At 39.1% G+C, this 27,500-nt stretch overlaps 1 protein-coding gene across 13 annotated transcripts in view; it reads right to left on the reverse strand.

The window, feature by feature from the left end:
- Positions 1-8,279: 8,279 nt before the first annotated feature.
- Positions 8,280-27,500, reverse strand: part of LOC138042554 (uncharacterized) — a 25,465-nt gene continuing 6,244 nt past the window's right edge. For 5 of the 13 annotated variants that reach the window (XM_068888482.1, XM_068888491.1, XM_068888488.1 and 2 more), the window contains 11 exons: positions 24,985-25,207; positions 22,212-22,362; positions 21,535-21,659; positions 20,378-20,552; positions 19,379-19,548; positions 18,248-18,472; positions 17,508-17,640; positions 15,874-16,172; positions 12,957-13,156; positions 10,665-10,948; positions 8,280-8,835 (listed from right to left, as the gene is read on the reverse strand). In XM_068888482.1, coding sequence (XP_068744583.1) covers positions 8,670-8,835; positions 10,665-10,948; positions 12,957-13,156; positions 15,874-16,172; positions 17,508-17,640; positions 18,248-18,472; positions 19,379-19,548; positions 20,378-20,552; positions 21,535-21,659; positions 22,212-22,362; positions 24,985-25,183 — 2,127 coding nt within the window. In that variant the 5' untranslated portion in view covers positions 25,184-25,207 and the 3' untranslated portion in view covers positions 8,280-8,669. Of the gene's footprint in view, positions 8,836-10,664; positions 10,949-12,956; positions 13,157-15,873; positions 16,173-17,507; positions 17,641-18,247; positions 18,473-19,378; positions 19,549-20,377; positions 20,553-21,534; positions 21,660-22,211; positions 22,363-24,984; positions 25,239-26,280; positions 26,373-27,489 lie in introns of those variants that run through there. The other 8 variants (XM_068888483.1, XM_068888489.1, XM_068888481.1 and 5 more) reach the window with 4 other exon arrangements.

Here is a 27,500-nt window from a genome sequence, read left to right on the forward strand (position 1 = left end):
CAGCGAATGGAATTGTTCTAACCGAAATTACAAAATTAATTATCAGCAAAAAATCACTTTATCGTATTCAGGCAGGAAATTAAAATTCTCGTTACCACGTTTTTTAAACACATTTTGATAATATTTGTCATCTTAAGCCATCAATGTGCAAATGTTCTTTTTGAAATTCTGCAGTTTATTAGATAAAGGACCAAAAGTACAAATTAATAATACGTTTATGAGGCACAACGTGGGAAAAATGGCAAGAGAGAAGGTATCATTAACTTATTTGGGGAACAGTTATTTGCAGCCGAGGGTAAAATGTTGACTTCATGAGCGCGAGGATTGGTCACCGAGATAGGAACGAGTATCATAAAAGGATGAACCGTCTGGGCCATGTAAATTGCGCTGGAGTCTTGTACATAAATTAGCAATCGCTAGGACCGCCTTTCAGGGAGGGAAAGAAAAATTGTGGGTCACTCACTGAGTGGGTCAGGACGCATCTACAAATACGACTCTCTTGATTGGTGCAGAAAACAGTGCGGGCACAAAAAAAATATTCGTCAGAAACAATAAGACAATAGAATTGTGTTCTATACGGTTTCAATGACATGAGAGGTTAACGTCGATAACTCGTAACAGTAATTCAACTGACAAACCTGAAGCCATCAGTGCTCCGTTTAAAGGGTATTTAAAGTTTAAAGCTACTTAAGCTACACAGAAAGAAATCGTGACAAGGATGTGAGATCCGGGGATCGAACACGGGATTTCTTCCACCAAGGCCGCCGTACTAATCGACTGTGCTGTTGTCCTTGGTGGTATCTAATTACAACAAGACGCCTGTAAGGGCGTATCCGTGGGATTCACAAAGAGTTAACACAAATTGTCCAGTTACAGTGAACTTCAACTACAGCTAAACTTTGGAAAATGGCGAGAGATGACCAGAAAGATAAATCTGTTATTTATCTTGACGTTGTTCATTGTAAAAACTCTTATTATTAATGTTACAAAATTTGCAAATGCGGACAACGAAGCCTTATTGTGGGTTATCAGGATACGGTATTATTTATTTATTTAATTTTTTTTATTTTTTATTTTTGAAAGAGACTTTGTTCAAATCCCACACTTCTATTTGCTTCCTTAATTCAGTTCATCCGGCAATTACAAGATTACAGCTCAACAACTTGTCATCCTGTATTCGAAGTCCGGTTCAGTAATCCTGGTTTACTTCCTTGCAAACTGTTTAAATCTGCTGTGGCGAAGACAAAAAGACTTGTTCCTTGGAAACTGGCAAAAATCTGCCGTGGCGAAGACAAGAAGACAATGTTTGTACTCTATTTTTCTAAAATCCCGTAATTGAGTGTTTCATAGTCCAGTCCAAATTTATGACTTTTTAATTCCATTATTGGAGTAACTTGGTATCAAACGTTCCACAATAACTTGAATCTCCTTAAGAAAAAAAGGTTAAATCCAGTAGTCCAGTCCGGGTTGAAATCGCCAAAACTCTCTCTATCGTCAAGAGACGATTCAGGAACTCAACTAAAGCTACAAGTAGTAAATAGTTCTCAGAAACTACCTTCTACACTCGAGCTGAACAGACCCTAGCGATCGCAGAAACTGTTCTGTGCCTGCCTCATACGGCCCGAAAAAAAGTACCGTAGTACAAGGGTACTTGACCATAGCTCTTGGCCGAGAAACTAATCTTAGCCAAAAGGCCGAAAAGCCATCAGGATATGGGATATTTAGGTTAAAAAACTGTAGGGATACGGGATATTTGGCGGGGGGGATTGAGGAGATACGGGATATTTTTAGAAATGGGAGCGCATTGCGTACGTGCAGTAACTTGACAGTGTTTTTTCCATAACTGTCAACTGAGCCGCGTTTTGTTTTTCAGGAGATTCAAGTTGTCCTTGCGTAATATGTTTAAGCAATAGAGGACGTTTTCTGTGTTTCCATAAATCTCGATATATATAGTTTTTAAAACGACTGGGACGATCCGGACGATTATATGGAAACCGTGGAAACCAGGCTTCAGAAGAGAAGGAAGTTTTAAGGAAGTGTTGATCGATCAGCAACAAAATTTGCGCCACGAATATAACAAGTTACCCTTAGCGAAAAACATTTTGGGAGATTTTTGTTACGTTTAATTTCTCTATAGTACTTTAGGTTGTACAAGTAAAATCGCAAAATCGAAAGTGAAATCGATTTTAGCGGCCGCCTATGATCAGGTTACCTTGCGTGTTTAATATTAACAACTCACGAAACAAAGGATGCGTCTGTGACAAAATGACGGCATTGAAGACACCGGGTTTTTGTTAGTTTACTGTTTTGTTTCTTTCAAGTGTTGTAAAGTTCGACACCATATGTGCGAATCCAACACAAAGATCTCAATCGTTGATGCTAGTCCAAGTGTCAGCTAAAACTGAGCTCCTTTGTATGGGTTTAGTACTTGTAAGGGGGGCCGCTGCGAAGTCCCCGTGACGGCGATAGCTAATTCGTCTTTTTTAAAACTTGATTTCATTTTTTATTTTGTTTGGCCGTTGAAGGCTATTTTCTTATTTTCTTCCTACTTCAATACGACTGAACAAACTGATTCCCAAGAAATATTGGAGTATTCCTTCTATGCGAAATATTTCTATTGAAGTACTCGTTAATTGCAAAATAATGTTCACAGAAATAACGTAGAAAATTCTCCTTACCAATAAGCTTGCCTTTCTCAAAGAAAAAGCATCTGTCCACTTTATCAAATAGTGAAAAACTGTGTCAATCATTGCGGGCGGAAAGATTCCAAAGTAAATATTTGCTCTCATCGCAATAACGGAAGTCCGTCACGAACGTGTGGCCGAGGGCTCTATACCGCAAAACTGGGAAAAGTGTAGGCGTTCTAATCGCGGAAGGGAAGATTGGAAATAATGAAGGGTTTAACAGTAGATTCACCCGACCGGAGCTTAATTCAATATCCGTAGGGGGAATGTACATTAGTGACTACCAACAAAAAGAAGACACGCGACTGGTGTACAGTGGATTTCACGAAACATTGGCCGCGCCGTTTCCGAGCTTAGTTGCCAACTCGGAAACTGGGGCGGCTAGTTGAAAAGTTCATTGTCAACGGGCCAATGAAATTTGCAACTTTTCGCTCCGAAAGTCAGTACGAACTTGCCAACAAAGCTCACAGCGCCGTTCACAGCGAAGTCACCTTTCGAGTATTTGGTTTCTCATACACTTCTCTCGATCCTGATCCTCAGTAAAATCATAGTTAGGTTTTAGATTGAACCAGGCTCTTCAGTTGAGTTTAAGGGTGCTTTCGATTGGGAAATTCGGAATTCGGAACGATTTGCAATCGAACACAAAATCCGAAAACGGATTTCGCGACGGATTTTGTCAATTGAAATCCTTATCCGACACGGTGAATCTGCGACAAAATCGCTTTCAGATTTTGTGTTCGATTGAAAATCCGAAGATCCAGATTTTAAGATGTAAATCCGGATTTCCCAATCGAAAGCACCCTAAAACTGCTTTAACGTTGTTAATTTTGTGCGTGCATTTGACTTTGAGTGAATCAAAATTGCTGTCAATAGGTTTAGCTAGATTGAACGTTTGTTAATATTGTCAGTTGAGTTGTAATTTTGAGAATTTTTGGGGCAATTGCTTTTACTTGATCAGCATGAGCTATGCTAAAAGTTGGGAAAGGCTGTACGATATTGAGGGGGCGTTCGATTGGGAAATCTGGATTTCAGTAAACCAATCTGGATCTTTCGGATTTCCAGTACAATGCAAAATCCAAAAAAATGATTTTTCCGCGGATTTTCATGAAATCTTTTTCGGACGTAGAATTCAATTTAGGAAATGTGTGTGATTGTAAATCCGAACCTAAAGATCTACAACTACATTGTACAGTTTAAGATTTAAAGTCCAAATTTGCCAATCGATCGCACTCTTAAAATAACAAGAGGCTGCAATTAGCCTAAACTCGGGCCTGCGAAAATACATTGGGGTATGGTTAATTTAGCACTAAAGAAAAGAAAAGAAAGAAGTCTGTCCTTCTCACATCGGCCTTACATTGCGCGTTCGAAAGTGTATGTATTGAATACCCGGCGGACCCGGTTTATCTTCATTATAGGCGGTAAAAATAAGGTATTTATTCCAAAATGTCTAGGTGCATTGTTTTTTGCTGCTGGGTATTTTTGCTCAGTGCTTGAGAACGGAAACGCCAATTGAAAGGTATAAGATGAAACGAAATGACTCATCGAAACACCTTTTGCAGAATAAAATACATATTTTAGTCTGGGTCTACTCGAAAAGCGTGTGCCTTTCTTTGTATGTGTTTTGAGCGCCCCATTCGGCCAGAGAATTGTCCATCCTCAGTAACCCAAACAACGCATCGCAGTGCTCTCCATAGACCCTATGCAAAAATGGCTGCCTTTAAATTATTCTTTTGTTCATATTCAAAATAGCCCAACTAACAGGATAACAAATTCTTTAGAATTTTTGTCTCAAAAACGAGGTTAGTTGGGCTATTTTGAATATGAACAAAAGAATAATTTAAAGGCAGCCATTTTTGCATAGGGTCTATGATTTTGCACTACATGGTTTGGTTTTAATAACCAATGTAAACAGCGCCACGCGCCGTCTATTGTGCATTGCCCAATCAAAACACCGTCACGTTCTTTCTATTGTGCATTGCCCAATCAAACACCGCCACGTGTTCCTATTGTGCATTTTGCTGCATCGGAAAAAAAGGAAACTGAGATATAACTCGGTGCCCTTACGGGCCCGGGTAAAAACCGTTGGGTTTTGAGATGTTTTAGTCCTTTTGGTATTTTATGTTGAATTTTGGAGCTGAGCGCAAAGCGTGAGAATAATTTTCCCATAAGCGTAGCTATTTATAGCACAGAAAACATGCAACAATTTCTGACAGATTACTTTGTTTTATTCCGCAAACTTTGCATTTCCACCTCAACAAGATATAACGATCTTAGTTATTTTCCATCTTTTCAGATTTGGACAAATATAAGTTTTGTTCAATTAATATAACCACAGTATTTCTTGATTCCCGCGGTTATTTGACTTAACCTATTATAAAATGCAACATGTGTACTCCCCTCCGTCAGTCAAACAGATAAGTTATCAATTAGCCGTTGTTCACATTCCACACTCACTCTGGGTACTACTGTAAGCCGTTTGTATGAATAATCAAAATCTTCTTGTACAGTTATTGAAGATTTTGAAGGAATGTTTTGAATTAAACAAACACTGTGTCCCAACAGTTTTTCCCAGAATTTCCTTCGCACTTATACTTGTTGTTGTTGCTGTTTGCAATATTCGATGTACATTACGACATCATCATTTCTTGCCGTTCTGGTTTTACATCGTCCATTCCTGTGTTTGGAGTTTCCGCGTTTACAATATACGTTACAGTGCCGTACGGGTCCGCAAATAATTCCAGAGTGAAGAAGATCTCCAAACTGCAAATGATCCCCATTTTGGACTGCAAATGATACCGAAAAAAAAAGGTAAGGAATTAATGGCATGGAGGATGGAATGGTCTGGATAGAAAATTAATGTGAAGAGCGCTTATTTTTATTAAAATCACTTTAAATCATTGCCCACAACAGGTTTTTGCCTCTTTATAGTTTTTCAGAAAGACTGAATTTTGTTTCTTACCACGCTGTTATAAATTTGCCACATTGAATTATCGGCAGTACAATGATCAAAAACTAATTTGGACGCAATTCTAAACTGATTGTGACCAGGGGCCCGTTTCTCGAACAACTCTGGCAAACACACGCAGGGTTCGAGACACGGGCCCCTGGTCACAGTCAGTTTAGAATTGCGTCCAAGTTAGTTTTTGATGATTGTATGCGATAATTAAACGTGGCAAGTTTAAGAAACAAAATTCAGTCTTTCTGGAAAACTATAATGAGGCAGAAACCTGTTGTGAGCCATTATTTAAAGTGATTTTAATAAAAATAATATAAGCGCTCCTCACATTAATTCTCTATCCAGACTATTCCACCCTCCATGCCGTTCCTTACTTTTTTTCGGGATCATTTGCGGTCCAAGTAGACCTTATTTAACGTCGATAACTCGTAACAGTAATTCAACTGACAAACCTGAGGTCGACGGTGCGCTCATTTTACTCCCCCTTCTCCATCAGTGCTCCGTTTTACGGGTATTTAAAGCTAATTAGCTACAAGGCATTGAAAGTAGTCGAAAGAAGGATGCTAGATCCGGGAATCGAACTCAGGACGTCTTGCACCAAGGCCGCGCACTAACCGACTGTGCCATCCTGGGGGATCATTTGGGCTCCGGGATCATTTGCGGTCCAATAACGGGATCGTTTGCGGTCCTGGGATCATTTGCGGACCCGTACAGTACTCTTAAGCAAATTCACTCTTTCCAATTTCCCTATGACCACCTCCATTCAACCAGAGCTCCACTATTTCGCTGCGGACATTATCTGGCAAAGATCTGCCTTGCTGTTTAAAAGGATTGGAAGAATTCACATCACGTTGGAGAAAACAAAGTTTCCAACTTTGCTGTGAACTTCGTTGGCAAGTTCGTACCAGCTTTCGAAGAAAAGCTGTAAAGTTGCAAATTTCATTGACGTGTTGACAAAGAACTTTTCAACAACCCGCCCCAGTTCCCGAGTTGGCAACCAAGGTCGGAAGCGGCGGGGCCAATGTTTCGTGAAATCCACTGTAAGACGTCCACGTGGTATGCCTTCGGCATCCCACTTATATGCGCAATTCCTTTCTCTTTATGGAATCAATAAGATCGACGAGATAATGTAGCAGTGCTGATCAAACAGGGGACTCGTATCTAAAAATCTAATTTAATTATCCAACTGTGTTAGGTATTGTACAGAAAACGCACGAAACGAGTACAAATATTCTACGATATTGCACAGTTAGTTATTGTACACTCGGTTATTGTACAGTAGAGAACCGGTTTGACTTGTTTGGGTTGCTGGCGTTTGCCTCGCGCTCCGGCTCTGTCACGCGTTCTGGGTTGTTTACAATTCACTTGCTAAAATTTAGTGCAAAAGAAGTTGGATCATAAATAGCTTATTAGATGTTTTGGTGTGTAGTATCACTGAGTATTCAGTCGCATTCATTTTATTGCGATGATAATTAGTTTTCTAACAAAAACTTCATTTTCATAAAAACTGCACTTTTCCTCGCCTTAATAAAGGGGGCATTACTAAATTAAACCACGAAACACCGAAACATCGAAACAGCAAAACGAAACACTAAAACACCATGTATGACCCCACAATACATTGAATACTAACCTTTAAGGTTGGATTTCAGAATTTGCGTTTCTCTATTAAAATTTGAAAATGGATTATGAATCTCAAGAATCCACCCTTGGAGTGGATATATTAGATCAAATCTAAATCCAGATTTTTAGGATTCACGATCCGTCCGTTTCTTTATGACAGGGATACAAAAAGTAGTACGTTTGGCGAGCGGTCGTCTTGTGGATTCCGTCAAATTCTCGCCATTTTGCCAGCTGAGTCATGGAGAACGGTGGATTCGAAGGTGAGTTTTTCGTGAAATCGAGCCGAAATTATCCGTCCTGTTCGTATTTTCATAATTTTTATAGATGCTTAAAGAGTTTATGTATCTCTTATTTCTATCAACAGGACAATATATACTGGACGCATTTATTGGAGTATCAGTGGAGTAATGACAGCGGTGAAGGCCTTTCAGTACATCCTTACCTTTCAAATGGTGGGAACGTGAATATTTCAAGCCCTCCTCAGTTTTTGTATTTACCATCTCAGCTCAAAAAAAATCAATTTTCGGATTCTTCGATTCTTTTGTGGTAACGAATCCGTATGATCTCGGATAAAAATCCGATCTTGGATTTTCTTAAAGAAACGCACCCTTGAGATTAGGACTCAGCTGAAGACTGAGATTAGGAGCAATAACTTTTTAAGCGTAATTAGGCCTAAAACGATGTTTAATCTCAAATTCAACCTTTGCCGGTTAGTATTCAATGTATGGTGGGGTCCTACATGGTGATTTGGTGCTTCGTTTCACTGTTTCGTTGTTTCGGTCTTTCGCTGTTTCGGTGTTTGGTAATGTCATAATAAAGGAGCTGGGGAAACTCGCTATTTGCCTTTTTTCGCGGTGAAAGTTATAAAGGAGAGTTCTAGAAACTCTAGTCTGTGTGGGGAGAATAACAGCGATGCTAACTACGTCGCTTGCTCTGAAAGTTGGGAGGTTACGTTCTTTTGATCCGACCGCAAGAGAAGGAGGACGACATGTTAAGTAGAAACACACTGTCTTAAGTATCGTTCATTTTAATCATTTTATTGTTTACCAGAGTCAAGCCTATCTAATTGACACAAAGTTTAAGCTATAATTATCCCTTTACAAACGGGAATGTAGACCTTTACATAAAGTTAATGGAACGAAATCTTTGTATTCAGATTATCCTTCATTTTGACTTAGTTTACAACGTAGTCGGCCACAATGGGCATTTTAATGCTATCTTGAAATCCCAGATTGCATTTTCCGAATAAACGTAGCAACAGGCCGTCGGAGAAAGATTTTTTGGAAATCGAAGCAAAGTTAATTAGGAACTTCTTTTCTTTACAATTTTTTTAAGGAAGAAACTTTTTAAAACCGGAAAACAAACGTTCTATACAAACAAAAGCTGTCATCACAATAATCCTCTCGCTATTTGTTCCACACGTAAAAGGCGTTGTCAACTTTTTGCATTACGTTATATAACCCATGTACTTCAGGGAAGTTACGAAGCAGTACTTTTTTCATTGTGGAGCTTTCGACCCAGTGAAGTCCTTCTTGGGTGTAGTACTCTGCCTTGTAATCAATTGTCAAAAATCTGTTTGCAAAAAGATTCACAGTGTTAGCAAGGAAAGTTAATGGGATCATTTCTTAACGAAACTGCCGTGTTTCGTCGCTTCGGTGGGTGATTGGATCATGAAGGAAATTATATTTGATAGTATCAATAGAGTTTTTCAAACTAAATCGATGATCTTAAGAAGATTAAAAAGCTCGTGTTTTCTTAGCATCAGTGGAAGAAGTCAACGGAGGGCAAGAGAGGACAAAGTAAGGGCCGATTTAGACGATTTACACGGTGCGATTTTGGCGCATGCGACAAGCTTACGACAGGCCTACGACATGACTTACGATTGTCGCAGCGTTTTGAAACATGTTCTAAAATGCCAAAGACATGTTGGGAGTTGTTGGCTCAAACGTTTTACCTGTTTCAAACTTTGCGCATGCAACAACTCCAGACAACATGCAACAGGGTGCACAAACACGGGACGCAATATGCAACACCCAAACATGTTGCATCCGTTTGCAATTTTAGGCAATTTCAGCGAATGGTCATAGAATCAACTAAAATATAAAAATAACTGTTCAAAACTATAGAAGAATTCTAACAAAACACAGGGAAGCCAAGAAAGGACATGGATGGACAAAACTGGAGAAGATTGAAATGGATTGAATTTGGGTAAATTTGAAAAACGTTGGCCCACCTTTTTTCAAATCAGTCTATATCAAAATGTCATTTACAAAGCTGGAAAATCATTCTCAGTTGTTATGTGGCCCTGATTTTGCAAATGAAAGACTCTCGCTCTGCCAATTTGACGTTTAGAGCTCATAATTAACAAAATTAAACAAAATTACCTAAAATAGCGTGACCTAGCCCCTTTAAAGAGGACTTAAATCATGCAAGCGATTTAACCAATATTTGGCTTAGAAAATTCAAAAACATGTAAAGATGCAGTCTTGTACAAAAAAGGGCTTAACTGTTTAAAACTCCTTTAGAACGTTGTTTTCATGCCAGCACCGAAATTTCATACTTAAATTAAACTGTATTGATCAAATTAAATCGACGATCGTAAGGAAATTGCAATAGAGTGTTTTCACTCACGTGATCAGTAACCTTGTTTTGCCACCGAAACAAATGAAAAGGTTTGCATAATCATTGAGCTCAGTTTCCGGAGGATTAGATATGGTCTACATAGCAATGAATTTAACATGTTGAAAACAAGATGGCAGCCGAATTTTGTAAGTTCACAAAGTCTTAAGGGTTGTATTCTGCCCATAAGACTCTGCACATCCTTAGATTGTTGGCAGTTAATGGCTTCCGTTTGCAATCCACTTTGCAAAGGAGTTGCCGTGTTGCGGCCGTTTGTACGAAGCCTAAAGCCTAGTTTTCATATGTCGGGAAAATCCCAGACGATCGGGGATTTCACAGTTTCCCGACCGTCCCAGATTTTGCCGACTAATGAAAACCATAAATCGTAGACATCCCCTATAATCTGGGATGGTCGGGGACGAATCGGGAAAGTAGGAAGCGTTTCTATTTTCCCCACGTGTCGAAGACTTTTGCGATCGTCGGCGATCATTCCCGACATATGAAAACTCAAATTTGTACAGTCGGAGAAGTCGGCGATGGTTTTAGCTCGTTACCAATCCTCTAAATTGCAAGTTTCAAGGTTTGGCGAGCTGATGGTTTGGCGCACTTTCCATTTATCTGGGACACACGTCTGGCGCTTTTCCGATATGTCGGCAAAATCTGGGACGGTCGGGAAACCAGATCTAAGTCGGGCAAACGAGGAAAAAAAAAACATTAAGAAAGGACAGACAGGGAGAGAGAAACCACGAACACCACGAAAAATGTTGACAAACCAGACTCACCGGTCAGTCTTAAGTCGGCGGTTAGCCATGCACAAGAAGAGGTGAAAGGGTGTTTCACCGAATCCGAATCCCTGGGGACGCGCTTCTGCCAATGAACCAATCAGAAGGTCCACATCCTCTATTGTATTATTATACACCTTTCTGAGTTCTGCCGCTGTCACTGTGTCGTTTGTAAGTTCTTCAAAAGTACGCGGTGTTGTTAAGTTCAACAACCGTCTGAATTGGTTGTATCTTGGGATACCTCTTTCGCGGTCTCTCAGAATGTCGATGGTTGCCAGATCAATCTAGAGGCAAGCAAAATATTTACAAACTTGACAAACTAATTAGTGATCAAAAGCTTTTCTTTTTTTTCACCCAGAGATGTGAAAACCTTTTACAGCTTAATTGTCTGTACCCATTATCCCTTTCTATGAAAATGGGCCGGGGGGGGGGGGGGGAGGGGGTTCGAGATCGGGAGAAAGAGGACGAAAATCAATGGAAATAGTATCTTCTATCTTTTCAAAAATATTTCCCTTTTCGGATGATTAAATCGCTAAAATATCCAAGACATCTCACATGCAAATTACAAATCTTACTTTTTTTAATTACAAAGGATGAATGACTGACCCCCCCTGTAAAAGTCACATTTGTTTTTTCGACCAAACGCAATCTACTCCATACTAGTGAGTGTAAAATAACAGTTGCCTGAAAATGTTGTCTAAAAATTGTTTGGACAAAAGGGATTTTTAAAATTGTTCAAATAAAACAGATATTTGAGGGTATGTCTATTCAACAACACAAATCTATGCTTTTATTTTAGTATTTTAGTAGTGTAGAACACTCTTTTTTATAAGAACGTCTAATTTTTGGGGATGAGGCTGAACGTTTCACTTTTTTGGCGATTTGACTCTAAAACGTTCTTAACATTATCTTAAAGTTGTGTGGTATACTGACTAAGTTAGACTACAAACTGAGTTGTTCTTCAGCGTATCATACAATAAGAAAACCACATTGTTAATTAATGTTTAAAACGCCCCTTAATATTTGAATGAATTGCCCTATTACAGTTTTACCCTTTTTTTTCCTTTATTTATACTACTCACAAAAACAAAACAAAAAAAACAAATGAGCAAAATAAAAGAAGTTCTAAAGGCAGTATGTCGCGTTAGTTTAGGGTATTTAGGGTAAATCTTTGGTCAATCACGAGTTTAAAACTTAAAAATGGTAATGTGGAATTCCTTTACTGAAAAGATTATCGTTACATGGTCTTAAATCACAAAATGATTCTGAGCAAAAACAAACTTTATCCCGACGATTTGTCATAAACTTGAAAAACGTTCGGGCCGACGTTTTTCAAGATTATCCAAATGCAATGCAGTTCAATCTTGTCCAATTGTGTCCATCCATGCTTCTTTTTCGTTTTGCTGTAATACGTTTGTTGTTCAACAGATTCAAGTGGTTATTGCAATGTTTCAATCTAATTTTTGGGCATTTTGTGTGTCTTGAAATTACATCAGGGATGAAGGGATCGCGCAGTGGTGAGAGCACTCGCCTCCCACCAATGCGTCCCGGGTTTGATTCCGAGACTCGGCGTCATATGTGGGTTGAGTTCGTTGGTTCTCTACTCTGCATCGAGAGGTTTCCTCCGGGTACTCCGGTTTCCTCTCTCCTCAAAAACCAACATTTGACTTGATTTGCGGTCATTGTTAATTTCAGTTTACAGTGTCCTCCTGCGCTAGAACGAATAGACACTTAAATAAAATTCCTTTCAGCTTTCCTTTTTGACATAGCCCCTACTGACTTTCAGTCTGGGTATGTTCTTAGTGTTTTCGTAAAATTTTGGTTAACTTCAGTTTGAAGCGTCTGAGTGTATTTCTTTGCGTTGCGGCAGTAAAAATGAAGCGTGCTTGAGTGTTCTTGACAAGGCACAGTTTCAGGGTCTCAAGCCTAATGAATTGATCATGATTTTTTAAAATTCTTTCCCAGATTCCTAATTTTTTCAAACATTGGGACATTCCATTTTTTATCCGCACCCCCCCTATGGAAGGCATTTTTCCGACAGGTCCCTTTTGCTCTGAAATCAGATTCCGACAGGTCCCATTCACCTCTGAAGTTAGATTCCGACAGGCTCCTTTTACTCGGAAGCTTGATTCCGACAGGCCCGTTTTTGTATAGAACAAAGACTCCCGATTCCGACCCCCTAAAGTGGAGCAGAAAATCCAGATTCCGACAGGGTCCTTCTTGACATTTAAAAAAATGCCTTCCATAGGGGGGGTGCGGATAAAAAATGGAATGTCCCATTAAGTTTCCTACCACTTGTCCTTTTCCTCCAGCTTGTTCTTTCGGAATCTTGAGGTCCATCAGAGCCGTGGGATAGTTATGTAACACCAATTGACCCGCTTTATCCACTCCAAATGTGTACAAAACGTCGCCCAAATTGTTTTGGTCAAACACTTTGCGAGCATTCCCGAAAGAATACTGTGGAAGACTGTATTTTCGCCCATTCGGTTTTCCTATCGAAGCGAGAATGTAAACGTGTTAACTGAATACTGCTTATTTCTGATTTGGGTAAGTTATGCCAGATTGGGTCGTGTTTTTCGGTTGGTTTGGCGTTTTCGTGTTCTATTTGAAGAAACCCGTTTTCCGTTGGTTTGGTTGATCAACTTTTTCGACTGGCATCAAACTAGTTGAAACGGTTGAAAAACCATGGACAGCGACTGCTGTCGTATACGCGGCCTCCACTTGTCAATGCGGAGAAGTCTGGTAATGACTATTCCCAGGAGTTACCGCGTTTCAACCGAAAACTCTTGGGGTGCTTATAGGCCTTTATAGATTATGCTGGTAAAAGTAGCATATTATGCTAGTAGCATTGCTTTTTTTTGGCTAAATTATGCTACAATTATGCTCTTTTTTTTTCCAAATTATGCCCTTTTTTAAAATTATGCTCTTTGACAATTTTTCGAAATAATTTTTAACGTCAAATCGTGAGCCCCAAAATTAAACTTTACACCTTTCTACGCAGGATTTACGTTATATCCTGCGCGTAATTTTTGTGGGTGTTTTGCTTTTCACACCCTTACCGGAACGTCCTTTTGTACTATAACTTCGTGTATAAAACTAGTTCCCTTTAGACATCTTGTTAGAATCCATGTTGAATTCTGTTTGATCAGACGAAACCGGTCGGATAATAAACTAAGTTAACAAGATCAGTTGCTGTGTGCTGCTCACTAGTTTCCATTTTTTTTTTTATTATTGTTTAAAAAAATTAAAAGAAAATTAAAAAAAAAATTAAAAAATTGTTTAAAAAAAATTTTAAAAGATTTTTAAAGAATTAAAAAAAAAATTCAAAAATTAAAAAACAATTTAAAAAATTGCTTTTTTTTGGCTAAATTATGCTAAAATTATGCTCTTTTTTTCCAAATTATGCCCCTTGTTTTAAATTATGCTCTTTGAAAAAATTGCAAAAAAACTCCAAAAATACATTTTTTAATTAGAAGCCGTTGGTCTAACGGAAAGAAACGCAACAAATCCACAATGAAATTCAAATAAACATGTGGTTCATGTTAACATGCACACTAGGTACTAAGGCCAACATGGCCTACAATGTGACTTCCGGTTCCGGTGAACCGCAGACCCGGGCTCAGACCGTTTCAGACGCCGTTCAGTGATTCACAGTGAACTACAAATGCTACTACTTGAACTAAAACTTAAAACATCGAATAGCGTCACCAAGTGCTTGGGACTTGGGAGAAGAGATGAACAATGATCAAATTGTAGCATCAAAAATGATGCCAGTTTGCTCAAATTATGCCAAAAATTATGCTAGCATAATCTATAAAGGCCTAGTTGCTTACCATTTAGGAAAAAAATCCGAAATTTTCGGTTTGAGGTCAAATGGAAAGGCAATTTTCCGGAAAATGTTTTCGGAAATTGTGGACGACCTCCAGAGGTAGTCCATTTTTTCCGTTCGGAACGGAATTCGGGAAATTCCCTTACCATTTGCGAGAATCGTTCCGCTTCCAGGCCCTTTTTGATAAGATCGAGTAAATATGGAGAATGGAACTCCGAGTAGTTAACAATTATTCACCGAAGGCGAAGTGATTATCGGTGAATATTCACCTATAATCACTGAGCCTGAGGCGAATAATTGTTTTAGTATAAATACACAGGTTATTATTTCAAAAAAGAGAAAAAAAAAAAGATTTCAACGCGAAATCATCTTCACTTACAGTGGCAAAAACGACTACTGGCAGCCATTTTGTCCGTCGAGGTCATTATCGGCTGATAATCCGAGATAGCGAGCCAATGAGAGCGCGTGATTTTGTATAATCACCTGTGTATTTATACTAATAAATGGTAAGCGCCATTCTCATCCGGATGGTCAATAAATTCGAAAAATCTCTTACGTACCTTTATGCTACGATCATTCCATCCAGATTATTTGGTTAAATGGTAAGGTAGGTAAAGTCTGCTACGAGCCTAGAAGGCCCATCAGGCCGGCGCTTATCTCCGGTTTCTGTAGCATGAAGTGACTAGGAGTACTTCTACTCCTCCCTGGATGGGATGCTACGTAGTTCATCGCAGGGCTACCCCCGACATTAAATTCGCCAGTACCCATTTATACACCTGGGTGGAGAGAGGCACCGTGAGAGTAAAGTGTCTTGCCCAAGAACACAACACAATGTGCCCGGCCAGGACCCGAACCCGGACTACTCGATCCAGAGCCAAGCGCACTGACCATGAGGCCACCGTGCCTCCCACTGGTAAGCACCCTTGGAAAAGTGTTCCACTGGGAAACCTCAACCTCTTCAACCAAAGCCGGTTGCGGTTGAAACGGTTTATCCCAATAGAACACGACCTTGAACTCAAAATTGACTGGCTCTAAGCTGGATTGACAGCTCAGTTGAGATAGCAATGCAGCGTAATATCACGGCCATAGGTTCGAATTCCGTTCAAACGTGGATTTTTTTCAGGCTCACTAGCAACTGCTTAGTTTCTTTTCTAACTACCTACCTACCTTTCATTTCATAATCCATTGAGTCAATCAAAGCGCAGGAAAAGGGCATGCAGCAGGCAAAAGAGCGCAGGAAAACACTTGCCATCAACAGGCTTTCCTTTTACGTGTAATTGGCTAAATATTTAGTGGAGAGATTTTTTTATGCAATCACCTACCGAAGCAGGTCAATTTAAACGCTCATTTAAAACCATTTTAGTTGTCCTAAATACATACCTGTTTTCATTCGGCGTACAGCAATGGTGTCTGGTAACAAAGAGTGCATACGATAAACAGAGATGAATTCCTCCGTCAAAGAGAAAGGCACTCCTCTGTAATCTGGCGGGTTCCTCCTGTGCGTAGGAATGCTATTCTTTCCCAAAGTAACATTCATTTTTTTCAGTATGGCGTTCACTCTGTCGCTCAACGTTCCATTCCACTGTGCTCTCTGAGACTCATGGATAAAATCCGAATCCAGTATTGCACCAGTCCATTCCAGTGCATGTATCTGAACAATTTGAGCTGTGTTTATGAGCCTGCAGTATGAACAAGACAACTAGGAACTTCAAGTTCAATTACAGCCTCAAATCAAGTCGAAGAGTAAAATTTTGGTGACGGTGTCACAGCGTTTTGTGTTCCCCGTGTTATCTGTTCCCCCGAACACTGGACACTAGTGCTGTGTGTCCCCTCTTCGCCATAACGATAAATATGATAATAATAATAACTTTATTTATATAGCGCTCATATCCATGAATCGCTGTCCATGACGCTTTACAATTTACAATTTACAGTAATTTACAATAAAACGATTTAAAAACATTAAATTCTATGGAATGTCATTAAACAACAAATATTATTAATTCTATAAACGATCTATAAATATTATTATTATTATTTCAAACAACAATTATTGAAATGATAATGATAAAATCAAATGATAAAGAAACATCAAATCAGTCGATAAAAAAACGAAAATGATTAAAAAGAAAAAACCAAATAACTAATTATAGCAGAATATGAATACAGAAGTATCCTAAACATGCATAAATATACTACACTCAGGCAGATCGATGGTGATACGATATTTTTGGCGGAGAAGTACTCAGAAGTACCCACATTTTAGCAAAATACACCAGTTTAATGAGCCCGCAAGTGGCACTTGTGGTTTGATCATTGCATTTGAAAGCGATCGCACAAACGCGGATTTTAGATTTAACTCACTTTTATTTGATTACCTATGTTGAACGAAGGAAGAATTAATTCGAAGACGTACACGTCATCCACAGATCGACTCTCAACAACATCGGGTATTACGAATCGCTGCCTTTCGCTCAAACACTCGATGTAGCTCACATGAGCTTCCCTACATTTCAATGTAGCACACGTAAAATCATTCAACTTGATACCAAATTTTTCTTCCGACACACAATGAAGGTATAACATAACATATATGCTAAAGAGCCGAAGCCTTGACACAAAAGTCTGTTGTAAACACAACATGGTAGTCTTTCAAGTTCCTGTAAAAGTTAAACATCCTGGCACCCCTTTCTCGAAAGTCCCGAAAATGTTTCAGGCCTCAAAAATTATTTGTGAAACTGCCAACCGCTTACTTTGGAAAGCCGATCTTTTAAGATGTTTTCAAGTGAACAAAAAGCAAAGTGACAGTTAAGTTTGACGATTTAAGTCATATCCGTTCTTGAGATACAGAGGGAATTGTAACAATCGAAAATTGCCCGTAAAGTTTCGTTACTTTTGAGAAACGGGACCATGGAATTTAACTTTACTTTTGTGCGTGACAATATATTCCGTTTCTATTGGCTGATCACGTCAGTGAATGCAATCCATTTATAAATCTTTTGGTCTTTGGTTACCTTGCAGTTTGAAAGAGTTTATCATCATTCCAGGTAGGATATTTCTGCAGCAGCATATCACAAATTAGATTGTGCTCTCTGGTGAACAAGTTGTGCAAAAGGCTCAGTCCAACCCACCAATTTTTAGTGAATCCTGTCAGAGACAAATTATTTAGAGCTAGTCTTAGCAAAGCCCCTTAGAAATAGTTTAAGTAATGATCTAATAAGACGTGGCGGGTGATTTCTAACGACCCTTACTGGTGCGAGGACACGCAAAGTAAAATCATCTGTTTCATGTTTGGAAAAGACTTCTACCGCGCCTGCGTATAATAATAATAATAATAATAATAATAATTCGAAATATTTACTAAGGAAGCTCACTTCACTTGAAAGTGGTTTACAGAGAGGTTCAGCATCCGATCGAATTGGAATTTAGAGATGTTGGGTTTTGAGGAGAGGGGTAAATCGGAGAACCCGGAGAAAAATCTCTCGGAGCAGAGAAAAAAAACCAACAAAAAACTAATCCCACATATCACCGGAAGCGAGTGCTATCACCAATGCGCCATCCCTGTTCGCCATCCTTTTTCACACCTTGCTTGTCTTTGCATTCCAGGAGTAAACACCGTTTGCATTTGTTCTCGCACTTGCGCTTTTATTTTCATCGAAAGTCATGCATGAGTGATGACTGATCCAAAGGAAGACGTAGTTGCTACATCAACCTATATCTAACAACCGATTACCTGAGGGGTAAATGCTATCACCTGAAATGTCGATTTTTGTTTTGGGATCCAAAGGAAGAAATTTGTCGTCATCAACAATAAGCTTCCCATCGACAAGAGACCGCAGCCGGGCATGAGTCTTTTCGTCACTGCCATACAGTTGCGAGCCGTCCCACCAGTGTGTGACGTCATTCTGATACGCGGGAGGTACAGCATCGCCTTTAGTCCAACACTTATCCGGTTTGGTGCGGTCAACTTCCAGGACACCTTAATGTAATTGAATTCCCAGCGTGAGGAGTCGTTTAAATATTTCGCTCTTGTGTTGGTTGAAGCAAAATTGATATGCATAATTCGGCATATCATATTAGAACTGAATTCTAAGAATAAACTTTAATTTCTTCATTTAATTTTTTCACAGCTCTGAAAAAGGCAAATTATTTCCTCACTAGCCATTTTGTAGCCCTCTTAAAGTCTTTCTACGGGACAAGACGTCATTCTTCCAATAAATTTCCTCTTTTATCGAACAATTGCAGGAGCCCATGAGTAGGAGCTTGCCTTTCTCATACACGTCCTTATGAGTCAACCTTTGCGCGTATCTTTCTATTTTTAGAACGCCACGAGTTCTTCGGCTCTGGACACACTGTTTTAAAAGGCCAATCAGAGTAAAGTCATTGTCTAAAGGAGACAATTAAAGCAGTAAAACTGTATTTAAATTGTGCAAATTGATGTAAATTTATGTAAATGCGAGTCTCCTGCTCAAAGGTTCGTTTTAAAAAATAGAAAGATACGCGCAAAGGTTGACTGAAAGATCTACTGCAGATGGAGGCTCCTGACAATTGGTGTCATTTCTTAAACATAAATGTCACTTTTTTCTGGTTCAATTCGAGTTAAGTAAGACGTACTTCTATTTCATATCTAGATCTTTAAATCAAACAACAAAGAACAGACTCTTAAATTAAGTGGGCTTTACAATGGAGTACAGCTCTAAAAACTGGCCAATCACGGCGCGTGTACTGTCTGAGAGCTATAAAATCGTTGGATAAATGAATGACGTTGTTACATCTTGTGCCAGGGGATCTAATCCAATCAAAAGTGAAGGAATATTACAAGTGAATGATCAAAACAGCATTTCTGGTTTTAGTAATTAGACTTGAACCACCAATCATCAGATACCTCGTCTCATCTTTGCATACAGAGGGTCTTTCTTTTCCAGATGAATTTTGATCTTGTTTTCTTTAACAGGTGTACCATGATCAAACCAGTCGTGAGCCATAAACTGGATCCAGGCCACCGCTAACAGATTCAACCAAGGAACCTGCAGAAACTTCTTACGTTGTAACAATCTGAAAATCAATTGAAATCAATTGAACGTTCAGTCGAAGTCAGTCATTGTAAATTGGCTCATAAACCTAGCGCCCGATGTTCACTTGAGTACGGAAAATAAAATCAATTTTGTGTCAAGCTGAACGGAAGGACCTACCCGCATTTAACATTGACTGTATTTCCTTGCTTGGTGCAAGTGTTATGATTTGCAAATTTGTTTGTCTGGGTCTTTTGTGACCAAAGTAATTAATGACCTAGCTTTTTTTTTACCCTCTAGATGGGTATGTGGAAATTTAACTAAAGGTGGGTGGCAATTAAATATCATAAATGATTTATCTTTACTCTGAATAACGGCGGGAATAGCATGGTCTGAAGTTGGAACTGTTCAATGTCAGTAGTTTACTTTTTGTTGCCTTCTGCAACGACCGGTTCAGGTGTGAAATAATACCCTACCATAACTCTCTGAAAAAAATGGCTTATTCGGCATCAACTTTAACCAGAAACCGATAAGCGTTGAAACATGTAACGCGCGTTCACAGCTTCCGAATATTCAGTGCGAACTGATTGGTTGAATGTTTCAGTGATATATAAGTACCATATTTGGAAACCCCTCGCTCTTGTGGTTCCAAATATGGTACTTTGCAAATGGAATATTCAGAAGCTTGCTTCCCAGAACACAAGGGGCCGTTACACGTTTCAACCCTTATGGGTTTCTGCTTTAACATCATGGATGACATGTTTTTCATATGACCGAAATTATGTTGGGCTCATTGCGTTTTAATGTACTCTACGTTATTTTCGCACTATATAACGTGAAGTAGAACCGAATGGTCATCATTAGAAACCTACTCTCTGGCTATAACTCGTGGATTGGGTTTCAGAAGTTGGTTTGGTTTACTGTATGCATATTGTAGCGGTACATTTCTGCCAAACCGGTAAAACCTGCTCCCTGCAGCCGTAGTATTGAGATCATTGCAAGTTCCATCGATCGTACGCGCTGTTTTCATTGCCTTAGTGCAAATATCTGCAGCAAACAACAGCAAAAAGATCAGTCTTAATACGTTGTTAATATATATGGAAACAAAGGAGAAGAACTTTGGCCCGAGAGAAACCTTGATCGGGAACAAAAAGGAGGAGAGAGGAGAGAGATATCCGAGTCTTAGGCCGCCAGTAAGCTCGCTCCCAGTGTCTTTTTGCCTTTCCTTATCTTGTTGGCCATAGTGAGGAAGTAGACCCTCCTTGCTTGTTCTTGCAAATACAAATGGGTTGCCTCCCACAAGTTGGGATTCATACAAATTTGTTCTCAGTGCAAATTTGTTTAAATGCATCAGTTGTTTTTATGGGCCCTGCAAAAACCTTAGGGAGGTGGTCTAATCAATCTTAACTTTTTATTGGCTCATTTTGCAACTTTAAATTGCATCCACTTACATGTCAGTGGATTGCGTCACTTAAAAATGAAATACAACCGCGCACCGGTGGCTCAATTAGTTGAGCACCGGGCTGCCATGCGGAAGGTCGTGAGTTCAACTCCTGCCGGACCAACACTCAGGGTCTTAAAATTACTGAGGAGAAAGTGCTGCCTTTATAATAACATTCACTTTCAAGTTTTCTCGGATAAGGACTATAAACCGTAGGCCCCGTGTCACAAATATCTTTCATGTTTATAAGTTCCTTATGAGACGTTAAATAACCCACACACTATTCGAGAAGCCTAGTAGGGGATGAAGTTCCCGGTGTGGCTGTCCTTGGTGTGTTTATGGGTGGGTGGGTATAGCAGGTCCACATCAGCTGAATAGCTGCCAATACTTCAACCTGCTCGAACAAATAAATAACAAACGAACAAAAAAAAACAACTAAACCGCAAATAACCAGGACTCCGTAGTCTAACTGGTACCTCGGACATGCCCACAATTACATCATTTTTCTACACCATTGTTTTTAATAGCTGTTCGAATTAGGAGCTATGGAAGCCCACTCGGCATTCTGTCCTATTCATGAAAACTTACACGTTTTGTATAGAGAGGCGTGATTTTGACCTCCGCATCTCTTCTTCTTGTTTCCTTTACATTTTTTTCGACACTTGCATTCATAGGCATTCTTTTTCATGTCATATTTTGAACCACAGTAGCACCTAACAAGGTATAAAACCATAAAAAGGATTGATTTCAGAGTTTTTAATTTAGGTCAAGAACCGGAACACTAGCTTTAAGTTCTAAATTCCAACTATATTGAATAAGTGAATGAATAACGACATTGAAGGTTCACTGTTCCTGGTTAGTTCGGCTAGTTTTTAGAGGTTGAACAAGCTGGAATAACGAGGAAAGGACTTAAAAACGTAACTTGGCGCGAACTTGGCGCGAACACGGCGTCTTCGCCATTCTGGTGAACGACGACGCGGGGTTATCATGTAACCCAACGGAGTCGTCATGCAAACATCGTCGATTCGAAAGCTCCCTAGCTATAGTCACTTATATTCGATACAGTCAGATCATTTGTACATTTCACGTTACAAGGTCTATTTTTTTTTTTTTTCAGTCTTGAAATTATTGGAGAATTACGGTTTGGAACACCAACATAGACGCCATAACACCGAGTAAAACTCTCTATTCAGTGAAGGTCTCTTACGTCGATATTGCGATACAGCCTGTGAATTAATCAATTTCTTTTTACAGGCTTCATTTACCTTTTTCCGTTTTGTAATGCTGCATATGAAAACATAGCAGTTTTGCATTTGGCAATGCAATCTTCAGGGCTAATTGAAGCTAGAAGAGGTTGCTCCTTGAATTTATAATCATGGAGCATAGATTCATCAAAGCAGCCGATGTAGCCATCTCCTAAGAGGGAAAAAATCAAATGATAGCGAAAGTTAAGGTTCAAACTGTAGCCTTGTTGATAATTTGACATAGTTTGACGGTACTCAGTTTGGTTTGAAGAAACTTGAACCGTGACGTACCGTGCATACGGAACCCGCGCCCGCAGTGCGCGCAGCAGTCAAAACTGTGCTATCATGTCAATCATCTGCCCTTTCATAGGAAATGGCGCATTTCTGTGCGTAAGCGACGTTGTTGTCGATATACCCTGTCGAAAGGACGCCATCAAAGCCTTTTTCCGCGGAATTAACACAGAAATACACCATCAATACATTTTTGACGTCTTTTTTTCGTTTTAAAATAGTTAAAAAAAGCACAACGGCTGACGTTCGGAATCGCCGCTCGCTGGTAGCCCAGTTCTGGAGCCAAAGTTTGTTGACAAAAAAGTTTTTATCAATTGACGTGACGTCGGATAGCACAGTTTTTCCCACTCGCTGAATTCTGATGGTCAATTTAAATTTCAGTAACTCTCGCCATATGCACAGTAGCTAAAAAGTTACTGTTCAAAGACCCAATGCTTTGACACTCTGGGCAGATCTACGAGAGGTTCGGGGGTTCGATAGAGCCCCTTAAATTTAACAGCTAACGTCAAAAACGTGTACAAATATAAAATAAATGCAGTCGATCTTAAATGAAATAAATTCAAAACGAAGTTAAGCCTCTGTCATGCATGTGTCTGCTACTCAATAAAGCTAAAACGTTTGCTCCATAAAAAGGAAATATATTTTTGGTTCACTATGAATGTGGCTCTTTTAAAAAGCAGTATATCTTTATCATAGTATTATAAATGCAAATTTGCATCGTTTTTACGCAGCTTTGTTATATTTTGATACAAAAAGAATGGCATTTTAACGTTAAACAGTGAGGTATTAAAACACGCTGACTTTGCCTCGAAATGGCAGAAATCGCGTTTACGAAGACTTGAAATTTCGAAATTTTCCGGGGAAGGATGCCTGCGGAAACCGCCTACAGGGAGGCCGCCCTCTTTCATCGCGCCCCCTTTGCTAAAAACCTGGATCCGCCCCAGACACTCCTCTAGTGTCTTCATCAGAGGCCCTTGTGTGATCCAAAGTTATAGCTTGATGTCGCCAATTTGCTAACAAGTAAAAAGGTGTGCTCATTAATAGGCAAACCTTACAAACGAAACAATACCTTTTTAAGCTACAATTCACATTTGTTCAAACTACTTCTGATCATATGATATGTCCACTAGAACAGTACGGGATGGTGAAATGCATGTTGTGCATGATAAATGTCACTATATGTCCCTTTATCCTGCATCTCCAGAATTATCAAACGATCCTGACCCCCATCTTTTGTCTTAATACAAATAGACCAATTTCGATATATTAAAGTTCAGTCCAAAACAAAAGGCATCATCTCGAGGCTATGGGTAATAATATTTATTCCCCAGGGCCTCGAGATGATGTCTTTTGTTTAGGACTGATTTTAACATATCGAAATTGGTCTATTGGTAGTTGGCGTTTATATATAGACCTAAAGGGATACTTAATGATTTTTTTTGTTTTAATCGTTATTAAGTTTTCATCCGGACTTTCTTCATTTCTGGACATCATTGTCCATCATCCCTTATTTTAATGGGAGTGCACGGGGCTAACCCCTCCAGATTTGTTCATCACACAGCTCAGAGTGGTGTGGTACGCAACTGCAGTCGCGTTTCCTTGTTCAGTTTCCTTGTTCATGGAATTTCAGTGAAATTCCATGAACAATGATATCCCCCCCCCCCCCTCCCCCTTATGATACATCTGTACAATTTAAATTGAATAGGTTGGGAACCGCGGAACACATTTTAACTCCAGTGGGCGGGGATGGGACTGGAGGAAGCTTGAAAGGAACCCCGAGCGCCTTTCCTCTCGCATGCCTTAAGCCGGGCACCAACACGGTAATACTGTAGATTCTGATCGGAGTGAAACACGAACGAAACTAAACAATAGTCCTTTTTCGATATATTAAAATTCAGCTTGAAAGAGAGGTTTAGAGGACAAAGACAAAGGAAAGTGGATGATATGCAAATACTTTTCACCATCATTCCAACGTGTTTCTACGGTTTTTGTCTTCCCTGCCTCACTATCGAGCTGAATATTTGATATTTCGAAAATGGCCTATTGTAACTGAATGAGAAAAATAATGCTCCTGCCTAAGTTACGGTTTTGAAGTCCGGCACATCATGTCCACTCACTGCAAATCTCAGCAAAATCAAGTGTCTTTTTGTTTTGTTTTTCAAATAAAAACTAGTGAGTTAATACGTCCCTTTCTTTGAGTACAGTTCCTCATCATCTGAAACGTATTTTAACTGCTCAGTCAATAAAAGTCCTAATCCTTATTTATATAAGCTCAGTAGTGTCTTTGAGGGCCCCCTCGCCACTAATGCAATCATCCATTTTCTTTCTTGTCTTCTCAGTCTTGTTTGTTTGTGTATAGCTGTATATTTAATTTCTTTCTATGTGCCAAAGAAGTTAGAGAAAATAACCTTGTGATTTAAAAACCTTTTTCATTGACGACGCTGTCATGAATGTTAAGTCAAGGGAGCATGCTAACTGCAGTACCAAAAGTGTCAGTTCTTACCTAGTACTGGATCGTTACACCTACGCTTGACTTGAGGTAGAGGGGTGGGATAAGAATCGAACAGTGCGTTATTCTGGAGTCGTTCTCGTACATAGAACGTATAGGTCATGGTCAACACTAGAGGCAGATGCCACCACACGGGAACACGGGTAAGATAATATACAACTAATTTAATGAGGTACACCAGTGCAGGATCCATGATAGCCACGGTCAAAAGTCCTCTCTGTGGATATTTAATTGAAAAAAGAGACAACCTAATGAGGGAAAGAAAACGAAATTGCATGTGTTTGTAATATCGGCAAATATTACAAACACATAGCTGCGGTGCTTAGTAACACCTCACTGGTTAATTACAATGCAACTGATTAAATCTCATCAGCCAATATAATTACAGGATACTCTAAAATAAACCAATCGAAGACTTAAATAAATGAAATAGCAGGTGCTGACACAGGCAAGCGAATTAAAAATGATTTTAGTGGTACTGACACCTAAGAAGATGGAACGCGATTTCAGATAGTGAATCATAAAGCACTGTAAGGAAAACTAAAGAAACCGGTAAATGGACCATTTCTTAGTCAATAACTGGCCGTAAATTCCTTGGTACACACCAAGTTCTTCCGCTTGAGCTTGATCGAGATTTGACCGAATGCAAAAATGGCCGCCAACAAATTATTCTTTTGTCTTTGTGTTAATTAGCCTAACTAGCCTCGCTTTACAGCCCAAATTCTTTCAATTTTACGCGTGTGAACGAGGCTAGTTAGGCTAATTAACACAAAGACAAAAGAATAATTTGTTGGCGGCAATTTTTGCATTCGGTCAATAAGTCCTAGCTATTCCATAATAATAAATAAATAAATAATTTATAATTTATATAGCGCTTTAAGTAAAAATATTCTATAGCGCTCTACAACAAAGTATAGAAACACACTTTAAACTACTATTTACAAAAATAAAAATTCTACTTAACAATTAGATTATGAGCTCGAGATTTCCATGAGGTCATAGTTGATGAGGCCGGAGGCCGAATCAACTACATCACCTCATAGAAATCGAGAGCGAATAATCTAATTGTTTTAGTGGAATTCTTACTAAAATTTACTTCAAATAACGGTTTCCAATTATTTCTTGACGTATTATTAAACTTTGCGCCTGAAAAAGATTGCTCGGATTGAATTGCCATTAAAAATCTTAGTTGTGCGCACGAGCGCATCAGCTTTTTCAATAATTTCAACTTTTTTGAAAGTCAAGAAACCGTAAATGTCCTTCGTTTAGACTTTTCAGAGATATAATTACCCATTTGCATCCAAATTTTCCTCCAAAACTTTGGAAAAACGAAAAAAACGTCGTTATTTCCAAGACGACCTCCAGCCACTGTACATTAATGGCTGATAGTGTTCAATGGCTCAGCCAAGCAGATTACAGCATTTGCATAATTCTACTAAAACGCAATAGAAACAAAGCCGGGGGCATTAGTTTCCAGCTTTATCTCAACTATGTTGAACTATAAAAACTATAAAAGACTATTTGAAAAGAAAAATGCAAAGATAAAATCAATATTATCAATAATTGTTATAAAAAATTTAAAGTTCAGTAGTCTCTATTTCATAAAAGATTCAGCAAAAGGCTTCTTTGTATAGAAATGTTTTCAGTTCACGTTTAAAAGTGTCAATCGTTTTACAGTTTCGAATTTTTGGTCGTAAAGCGTTCCAAACCTTGGCCGGCTACAGCGAAACGCGGTCGCCAAAGGGCTTGCATCTAGTTCTTGGCTGCTTGAGTGTTAGCGCATCACGCCTCAGCGAGTAGGACGTCTTGGAGATGCTGATTAAAAATTAGAAATCATTCCAGCGAAATGATATATGAAATGAATCATGAATTGAGCTGCGGATATGAAATCAAGTGAAGCTATAATCCTCGCAGTTATGAACGCAACTTTAGCAACTCCCAGCAGCAGTGGCTTCATAGCTCAGTTGGTTCGAGCGTCGTACCGGCATCGTGAGGTCACGGGTTCAAACCCTATTTTTCAGGCAGTACGCACTTGCTAAACTTGCTTTCATAAATGCGAGGACCATAGCTTCACCAGAAGTCATTCCGGAAATAATTTCTTTTTTTTTTTTTTCTGGTGACGCGTAACCAGTCGCCTCATCGTCGGAAGAAGTATGCAGTCCGAGTCTACACAATACGTGACCCATGATCTTGAGACAAAGGAAATTGCCTGATTAATATTGTGCCCTACCCGATGAATAACAATAAATTTTTCGACATTATGTTGATTTATTTCCATTAGAAAAAAAGACACTATGTACATACATCGATGCTTAGCTATGGATGTAATATATCAAACACGAGAGAAGGAATGTATCATCGGATATCCAAACACCGAGAAGCGGGTTGAAAATTTTTCAACCCTGAAGACAATAATTTTCTCCTGTGTTTTCGACAGAGGCGACAGAATTCAGAATTCGATTCTTGTCAAACTCTTAAGCATTTCTAAAATATACGTACCAGAAACTGAG

The sequence above is a fragment of the Montipora capricornis genome, chromosome 3, assembly GCF_036669925.1.
Source record: "Montipora capricornis isolate CH-2021 chromosome 3, ASM3666992v2, whole genome shotgun sequence".
In the NCBI taxonomy this organism is placed as follows: domain Eukaryota; kingdom Metazoa; phylum Cnidaria; class Anthozoa; order Scleractinia; family Acroporidae; genus Montipora; species Montipora capricornis.